Source organism: Lipotes vexillifer, unplaced genomic scaffold (genome assembly GCF_000442215.2).
Source record: "Lipotes vexillifer unplaced genomic scaffold, Lipotes_vexillifer_v1.1 scaffold821, whole genome shotgun sequence".
Classification (NCBI taxonomy): domain Eukaryota; kingdom Metazoa; phylum Chordata; class Mammalia; order Artiodactyla; family Lipotidae; genus Lipotes; species Lipotes vexillifer.
In genome coordinates, this window is record NW_006799328.1 from 12,015 (window position 1) to 22,028 (window position 10,014).

Consider the following 10,014-nt stretch of genomic DNA (forward strand, 5'->3'; position numbering starts at 1 on the left):
AGGCTGTGGAAAAGGGAACCCTCTTGCACTGTTGGTGGGAATGTAAATTGATACAGCCACTATGGAGAACAGTATGGAGGTTCCGTAAAAATCTAAAAATAGAACTACCATACGACCCAGCAATCCCACTACTGGGCATATAACCTGAGAAAATCACAATTCAAAAAGATTCATGCACCACAATGTTCATTACAGCGCTATTTACAATAGCCAGGACATGGAAGCAACCTAAGTGTCCATCAACATGGATGGACAAAGATCCGATGAATGGATAAAGATGTGGCACATATACACAATGGAATTTTGCTCAGCCATAAAAAGAAACGAAATTCAGTTATTTGTAGTGAGGTGGACCTACAGTCCATCATACAGAGTGAAGTAAGTCAGAAAGAGAAAAACAAATACTGTACGCTAACACACATATATGGAATCTTAAAAAAAATGGTGCTGAAGAACCTAGGGGCAGGACAGGAATAAAGACACAGACATAGAAAATGAACTTGAGGACACTGGGAGGGGAAAGGTAAGCTGGGACGAAGTGAGAGAGTGGCATGGACATATATACATTACCAAATATAAAATAGATAGCTAGTGGGAAGCAGCCGCATAGCACAGGGAGATCAGCTCCATGCTTTGTGACCACCTAGAGGGGTGGGATAGGGAGGGTGGGAGGGAGATGCAGAGCGAGGGGATTTGGGAGGATATATGTATACATATAGCTGATTCACTTTGTTATACAGCAGAAACTAACACACCATTGTAAAGCAATTATAGTCCAATAAAGATGTAAAAAAAAAAAAAGGTTTGGAAAGGATATAGGTAAGCTGTTTCCATGAAATTCTATTAAGATAATTACAATTTAAATTTATTAGCTAGCAAAATATTAGTAAAGTATTTGTTTTTCAGAAAACTGAAGAGGCTCAAACTATTCTGGAAAAAAACAAGAAAAAGTGTTCCTAAGAAATCCAAGGTGATTGGCTAGGCAACACCTTTTCAGTCCAGTGTGGTTCTCTATGACATCATTGAATTTAGCCCTGAATCACTATGACTGATGATGTTACAGTGATCATCAGTGTATATTTTGCTGACTAGTAAAAGTATCTTCAGTGCTTTGACTGGCACACCATGTTAACTAATACTCAGGGGCTTTCTGCTCTGTCTGTAACCAATTTTTTACTATAAATGCTTTTTCCATTTGAGAAAGAAAGATGCCTTCTCAAGGACTATCCCTGATTTTTCCTCTGTTGTTTATCTGCTTCTTCAGGGAGAGCTTCTGCATTTGTGATGGTACTACCTGGACAAAGGTTGGATGGGAGATTTTTCCAGAAGAAACGCATCATTTGAAAGTTAAGCCTTCTCCATCTCACTGTCTACCTTACCCTCTGAACAAACTATGCTGCAATTTTGCTAGTATGGATATATTTCAGTGTTGTTTACATCTTATTTATATTGTAGTACAAGCTCTCTTTTTAATCCTGTCTGTTTTATCTGCTCATTACCTGTGGGTGAAATGGAAGAAACACAAAAAAAAGGTGAATTAGTGATGCAAATAATCATAGTTATAGAATATCAAAGAGTTTAAAAGATAAGATTATCATCTTCTTTGAGAGAAAGAACCATGTCTTATTTTTCTTCATAACCTCCCCAATTTCCACCATTCATCCCCAGCATGTAGCAGTTTCTTGCATGTCGGGTGTTCAGCAAAGGTGTACTCAATTAGAAGGTCCTTAAAATAACCTATTAATTTTAGATAGATTATTTCAAGTTACGAAACACACCAAGAAAGTAGTGAGCTACAGTGAATAGAATGCATAGGAAGTGAAGGTATCTGTCTGGGCCCTTAGGTAAGTCATTGTATCTTTCTCAGCTGCCTGAACCATAAAATTAAGGATATGGAACGACATTTTGTTAGATCCCTTCCCGATCTGTCTAAGAAAGCTAAGTATACAAAAGTCGGCATGTATTTTTTTAATGGACTGTAAACTAATTTCTAATTTTAGTATAACTTTCTGGAAAATAGCACTCTTAAACTAATTTCCCACTTCGCCAGTGACACCATATTTTGAGGCAATCTTAAAAGCTCATTGACCTTCACAACAATTAGATATTTATAAAATGACTATGACTTTATCACATTATACCTTAAGGTTGTTTAGTAAAGGAAAATATTTTACTAATATTCAAATAATTCCTCCCAGCAGAATGCTCTAATCACAGAAAGTACTTATTAAATGTTTGCCGATGGTGATAATGATCGCTATAACCTTACACAAGGGCATATAAAAAAGAGCATTTCTTCTGCATTTATACCTTTCATCTACAGTAACGTTTTCTTTGCATAAATAACTAACATATGGTATTTGGAGTTTAAGTGTAGATATCCAGAAAACAAATTTAATTTGAACTACAGTAATAAAAAAATCTCTAATGTTTTTTTCTCCTTTCAGCTGAAGAAACAAGCCTCCTTAGATACAGCTGGTAATGATCTAGAAAGCCAGCCCATCTATGACGTTGACCAAATACTCTGCAGACCGGTGGCCACAACATCAATGATCGCCAAGTACCTGAATCAGGTGTTCCATCATCCTCCAGCTAAGAAAGTCAAGCACCAAAAACTAAAGGGGAAGAAGAGTGAAGGAGAAGGAGCCAGAGGATACTAGACATATCCATATGCAAATATAACTCAGTCCATTATGAAGACTACACAAGAAATCTATTGCAAGAACTCATGTAAGGACAAAAATGGTTCTTTGGCATCCTTTGTAAATTTTTTGCCACGTTCTTTAAGGAAACTTTCCAACAAAGTCTGGATCAAACAGTTATTTCTATTCAGCTAAAACGGCTCCATACTCACTAAAAGTAATGGGGAAAGACTGTATACGATCACTGCTTCATGTTTAAGTGCTTTGTCCTTTTCAATGTGTTCGATTACTAATCATTAAACAATCTGTAGAACAGAATCTTCATTTAGTGTTTCAGTAAATCTCTGATTTAAATAATATTTGTGATTTTTCTTAGTTTCCTGAGCAAATTTTATGGCCACACTGAGACGTTTAATTTCCCATCTCATATTGTTAAAATGGTACGGAAATATTAAGGAAAAGATTAATTTTTTAAAGTATAAATGTTTCCATTTTCAGTAAAATAAATGAGGAATTAAGTATCAACACTTTTAATTTCAAACTTTTGTTGATAAGATGCCTCAGTTTTTTAAAATATTCCACACTTTTGTTGATCAGTCACCTCAATTTTTTTTTAAAGTATGGTTTCCATATTTTCCAAACAAAAGCTGAGAGACTGGTCTGAGACTAGGACAGATTTTCTTAACAACATGTTGAAGAATCCCAGAAAAATATACCAGATCTATAATATACCTCCCATCAATATAAGGGGAAAAAAACTTTTAAAAAAACAATCCTTTGTACAGTAATAGATAATGCTACAGTCTTTATAAATAACAGAAGAGAACAGTGCCTGCCTTGGGTTATTGTGGATTATTAAAAGTTTGTTTATGGTTCCACTTTCCACTCCCCTCCTTACTTCCACTCTTCCCTAACCACAACCCTACTCCCACATGTCCATGAATGTCTGCTCCGTACCTTCAGAGTTCTGAACTGTCAACTAATTCCCTCTAAGAGAACACTGATATGTATCTCTATTAATGGAGGACCCTTGAACACTTCAAAAGTCTACAAACCTCAAAGATCCAATGAAATTTATCTCTAATAGTCAAATTTTCAGTAGTATAGAGGAGTTTCTGGGGTAGGAAGTCCTCAGCCCCATAAACCTCTCATCATTAGAGCAAGAAATGGAAGTGGTTTATGCTCTTGTTCAGTCTGAATTAAACAAATGTTACATTTTATGTTGCGTAGTTTGTGTTTTGACATTTCACAGCTACATTACCATGAAGCACCAATCCTTGCAATCCCATCATTGATCTGGAAACAGAAGACTAGTTTATAGTATTATAGTCTTCTTATCTTCATCACTAGGAAATGGTAGGTCTAATTCCCCTAAGACTGTAAGGACCCAAACTAAACAGATGGACATGAGGGAGATGGAAAGTGGGGCGGGCACGCGGCCTTTAGCATGACCGTTGGCTTGGCAGTTAGAGGTCCCACTCTGCCAACAGTCAGCCTCGCAGTGGTCCTCATGGCAGAGGGTGCGGTGAGAGGTGGATCGCATCCTTCTCCCTCAGGCCCTCCAGGTCCTCTGGCTTCGGGCCTGGCGGGTGAGCTGGAAGGCCCAGGGACAGGCTGAGGGCTGTGTCCCGCAGAGCTCCAGAGCACTCGCCAAAGCCGCCCACTGGCCAGGCCCAGGCCGGGAAGCAGCAACGAATCTCTTCCCTATCCCCACCTCCTCGACCAAAGGGCAGTGACATCTCCATGGGTGCCAACCACTGTTTGGGTGCCCTGAGGAGTCAGAGGGCCAGTTGGGTCCTGGGCACCTGGCTTCCTCAGTGATGATGGCTGGGCAGGGTCTGGGGACCTGGCCCTAAGGGATCTGCCAGCTGAGATCTGCCTCCTCAGCTGGGGCTGGGCACTGGTGGGACGACTCAGACTGGGTGCTGGACAAACACTCCCCGGCAGGGTAACCAGCTTATGCAGGGACCCCTCCTCTTGGCCAGACCTGGACCTCAGAGGATGAAAGTAGAGCCTTGGGACCTTGCCCTTTCTTGTCAGAAAACAGAATAACGTTTATTTTGGTGGAGGTTTACAGGAACATCGTGACCTGACCACGACCTGACCTCAAGAACAAAGAATCTGACACCAAGACGTTTGCAACAACTAACCATGATCCTCCCTCACTTTTCCTATAAAAGGGCTTTGCTGAAAGCTTTCAGGGAGTTCAGGGTTTTTAAGGTATGAGCCACCCATCTCCTTGCATGGCCCTGCAATAAGCCTTTCTGTGCTCCAAATTCCAATGTTTTGGTATTGTTTGGCCTCACTGCATGTCAGACACAGGGACTTGCATTTGGTAACAAAACCAATGAAACTCAACACCATAAGCCCCAAACTTTCAGAAAAGTTACAGCAAAATTTGTTCCTGGATTGTGTTTTCTAAATACCATGGGTCATTCTTCAAAAATGGATTTTACACAGAACTAGAACAAAAAATTTCACAATTTGTATGGAAACACAAAAGACCCCGAAGAGCCAAAGCAATCTTGAGAACGAAAAATGGAGCTGGAGGAATCAGGCTCCCTGACTTCAGACTATACTACAAAGCTACAGTAATCAAGACAGTATGGTACTGGCCCAAAAACAGAAATATAGATCAATGGAACATGATAGAAAGCCCAGAGATAAACCCATGCACATACGGTCACCTTATCTTTGATAAAGGAGGCAAGAATATACAGTGGAGAAAAGACAGCCTCTTCAATAAGTGGTGCTGGGAAAACTGGACAGGTACATGTAAAAGTATGAGACTAGAACACTCCCTAACACCATACACGAAAATAAGCTCAAAATGGATTAAAGACCTAAATGTAAGGCCAGACACTATCAAACTCTTAGAGGAAAACATAGGCAGAACACTCTATGACATAAATCACAGCAAGATCCGTTTTGACCCACCTCCTAGAGAAATGGAAATAAAAACAAAAGTAAACAAACGGGACCAAATGAAACTTAAAAGCTTTTGCACAGCAAAGGAAACCATAAACAAGACCAAAAGACAACCCTCAGAATGGGAGAAAATATTTGCAAATGAAGCAACTGACAAAGGATTAATCTCCAAAATTTACAAGCAGCTCATGCAGCTCAATAACAAAACAACAAACATCCCAATCCAAAAATGGGCAAAAGACCTAAACAGACATTTCTCCAAAGAAGATATACAGATTGGCAACAAACACATGAAAGAATGATCAACATCATTAATCATTAGAGAAATGCAAATCAAAACTACAACAAGATATCATCTCACACCAGTCAGAATGGCCATCATCAAAATATCTAGAAACATGGGCCTCCCTGGTGGCGCAGTGGTTGAGAGTCTGCCTGCCGATGCAGGGGATGCGGGTTTGTGCCCCGGTCCGGGAGGATCCCACATGCTGCGGAGCAGCTGGGCCCGTGAACCATGGCCGCTGAGCCTGCGTGTCTGGAGCCTGTGCTCCGCAACGGGAGAGGCCACAACAGTGAGAGGCCCACGTACCGCAAAGAAAAAAATCTACAAACAATAAATGCTGGAGAGGCTGTGGAGAAAAGGGACCCCTCTTGCACTGTTGGTGGGAATGTAAATTGATACAGCCACTATGGAGAACAGTATGGAGGTTCCTTAAAAAGCTACAAATAGAACTACCATATGACCCAGCAATCCCACTACTGGGCATATACCCTGAGAAGACCATAATTCAAAAACAGGCATGTACCAAAAATGTTCATTGCAGCTCTATTTACAACAGCCAGGACATGGAAGCAACCTAAGTGCCCATCATCGGATGAATGGATAAAGAAGATGTGGCACATATATACAATGGAATATTACTCAGCCATAAAAAGAAACGAAACTGAGTTATTTGTAGTGAGGTGGATGGACCTAGAGTCTGTCATACAGAGTGAAGTAAGTCAGAAAGAGAAAAACAAATACCGTATGCTAACACATATATATGGAATTTAAAAAAAAAAAATGTCATGAAGAACCTAGGGGTAAGACAGGAATAAAGACACAGACCTACTAGAGAATGGACTTGAGGATATGGGGAGGGGGAAGGGTAAGTTGTGACAAAGTGAGAGAGTGGCATGGACATATATACACTACCAAACGTAAAATAGATAGCTAGTGGGAAGCAGCCGCACAGCACAGGAAGATCAGCTCGGTGCTTTGTGACCACCTAGAGGGGTGGGATAGGGAGGGTGGGAGGGAGGGAGACACAAGAGGGAAGAGATATGGGAACATATGTATATGTATGACTGATTCACTTTGTTATAAAGCAGAAACTAACACACGATTGTAAAGCAATTATACTCCAATAAAGATGTTAAAAAAAAAAAGGATTTTAAATTATATAATGTGAATTTCACCTACAACAACTAATCATGAAGGGATCAATTAAATTCTTCGCTATTTTCTTTTTGCATATATATATATATAAAATCACAAAATCGAAGGTATTGACAGAAATAATGCCCCTAGAAAATATTCAATACAAGTGGACAATTACATATAAAATAATCTACAAGGTATAACTCATCTTTTTCTTCCCAAATATGCTACCTTCCCTCAATTTCCTTACTTCTATTAATTCTCCCAGTACCCTTCTCATTTTACTAATAAGCAAGCTCCTTATGGCTGCCATATGAATCTTCCTAAATATCACTCTAATCCTTTTCCTCGTCTAGGTAAAATCTTTCAGTGGCTTCCAACAGCTACAGAAATGAAATCACCTTAGCCAGACATTTGGGAGTATAATCTGACTGCAATAATAGTAGCATCATTCTTCGAGTGTGATCACACACCAGGCGTTGTGCTAAGTGCTTAATATCATCTCATCTCATTCTCACAATGACGCCCGCAAGAGGTAAGAACTATTATTGGCTCCCTTTTCTGGAAATTAAGACTGAAGTATAAAGAATTTAAGTATCTTGTCCAAGGTCACATAGGTTTCAAGTAGAGACACCAGTATTTAAACTCAAGCAATCTGATTCAAAAGCCCATGTACTTCTGCCTGTGCTGTAGCCTAGCTGTGTAAATTATGACTTGCTATTCTAGTAAGGCAATCTCATCATTTTTTCCCCAACATGTCACTTTCATTCATAAGATTTTGCTCACACCCTTTCCCCTTACACTGTGTATGCAAATCCCACCCTTTCTTCAAGGCCCACCTCAGCTCCACCATGCTCTCTGACTTCATGTTCTCTGACCACCCCACAGCATGTACCACCTGCTCTGCCTCTTTTAACCCTTAATTATAGTCTTTCTGATATTGTTATTTAACTCTAGAGTGTGTCTACAGGTTATCGTCCCTCGCCTAACCAATGTCCGGAGGGCAGGAACAATTAATTGTACCACAACGGTGCTATGCTCATAGTGGGCATTTAATAAATGCTTGCTAAAAAAACACAAATGCAGATAACTATGTAAAATGAATGCCACGAACTTCCTTAGTACTAGTTTTTTAACCAATGTTTGTATGCATACACAATTACACAGGTATATCTTCGTGAAATCTCTAAGCTCTATTCTACAGGATTACGGAAATGATGCAAGCAAAATATTAGTGAAACTCAAAACAGTACATAGTTTTTTGACCTTTGACTGAAGCATAACATACATATAGAAAAGTGCAAAATTTATAAGTGTACAGCTCAAAGAATTTTCACAAATGAGCACACCTTGTAAACAGCAACCAAATTAAGAAAAAAATATTATGCCCCAGAAGTCCCCCTCATGCCACAATCATACCTGCTATTCTGACTTCTACCACCATAGATTAATTTTGCCTAGCAAACCATTTTAAATTATTACAATTGTTTCTACCTGGAGAATCAAATATATTCCTCAAGTATGCCATTTTTTTTAAACATTTAAGAAATGGTCCACTCTGCCTAGGTCTCTCAGAAAATGGCCTTGAACATATTTTATACATATATTCTTATAGAAAATTATTGGTGAAATTGTTAGAAGGTGATAAATCAACCAGCTTCCAACCAATATAGTTTCTATTAAGTACAATGTTTTAGGCCAATAGCAAAATAGCAACAACAACAACAAAAAAGGCAGATTTCACATACTATCACCACCAGTGACTATAGTTAGGCCTACAAATAAAACATCTTGATACAAGGTGAAAATGTTAATCACCTCTTTGCTTTGTTAAATATATAGCCTATAACCCTGTAACTTGAGTCAGTTTTCTACTTTCTACTTTCTCTACCTTGTGAGCTTCCTTACCTGCCCAGTCCAGGAACTCAACACACTCAGTCTGGGAATACCGAGCAGCAACATCTCGAGCTCGCTCTTCCTGGAAGTTCAGAGATTCTATATCAACATCCAATTCCACCAGTGCTTTCAAAGTTTCCAAACGACCCCAGGCTGCAGCACAGTGTAGGAGTGTGTAACCTAACAAATAGAATGAGGATGGTCAGGTCAAGAAGACTGCGCTGTTATAGGCTATTTTATGGACTAGAAGATCACAATGGCAATCAGGTATTGAACAATTACTACAGGCGAGGCACTATTCTAAGTGCTTTACATACAGTAAATTCATTTAGTTCATAAAAACCCCATGAGGTCAGAACTATTATAATCCCTATTTTACAGACAAGGAAACAGAGGTCCAGAGAAGCTAAACTTGCCCAAGGAACACAGCCAGTAAATGATGAACACAAGGCACCAACACAGGCAATCTGAACTCTGAGCTCTTCAACATCTTCTAAGGAAGATGGCAATCGCCCTAACAGTCATCTACTGGAACACAATTAGACCTATGACTTTAGCCTAAGGAATCTGCATCAACTCTAATTACTCTATTATTGCTAACACAATCATACAAATTACTACAACTGGCACGCCTTTGGTTTGGAAATTAATCATTTGAATTAAAATGGAAATTATGACCTATCCAATTAGAAAGTTATTTCTAAGATTTACTGAGGCAACTACCATGAGATATAATTGTAAAGGTGAAAAACATGGGCGGCATCTTTAAAATGTTTTCAGACTGGTTTAAAAAAATCAAGTCAAAACTGATTGTTTTAACTTACCCACGAGGATACATTTGTGATTCACTTAACTGGCCAAAGAGGCATGTAGTACTACAAGAAGAGTTGAGCAAAAGAATGAACTAGCATGTATTAAATGTATTAAGTACTAGGTACTTTATGGGCTACTACTTCATTTAATCCTTCCACTAACACTATGAGGTAGGTATTATCAGCCCCATTAAAGGACACAGAGGAAAGTGCAAGCAGCCAAAGCAAAATCAAACCCAGATCTGTTGCCAAATAAAAGGTTTATAAGGAAAAGGAAATAGCACTCAAATGTTTGCCACTGGTTAGAGTAGGGAAA

The 10,014-nt window shown here is 39.2% G+C and overlaps 2 protein-coding genes across 2 annotated transcripts in view; one reads left to right on the forward strand and one right to left on the reverse strand.

Moving 5' to 3' along the window:
- ANKRD45 (ankyrin repeat domain 45) overlaps positions 1–10,014 on the reverse strand; it is a gene marked incomplete at its 3' end in the record, with an annotated part of 34,740 nt that overhangs the window by 10,317 nt on the left and 14,409 nt on the right. Inside the window, exon 3 of the mRNA XM_007471600.1 lies at positions 8,899–9,066. Coding sequence (XP_007471662.1) covers positions 8,899–9,066 — 168 coding nt within the window. The remainder of the gene's footprint in view (positions 1–8,898; positions 9,067–10,014) is intronic.
- TEX50 (testis expressed 50) lies at positions 1,065–2,995 on the forward strand. Its single transcript, XM_007471599.1, has 2 exons — positions 1,065–1,532; positions 2,448–2,995. Exons 1-2 carry the CDS (start codon positions 1,209–1,211, stop codon positions 2,658–2,660), a joined length of 537 nt encoding a protein of 178 aa, XP_007471661.1. The 5' UTR covers positions 1,065–1,208; the 3' UTR covers positions 2,661–2,995.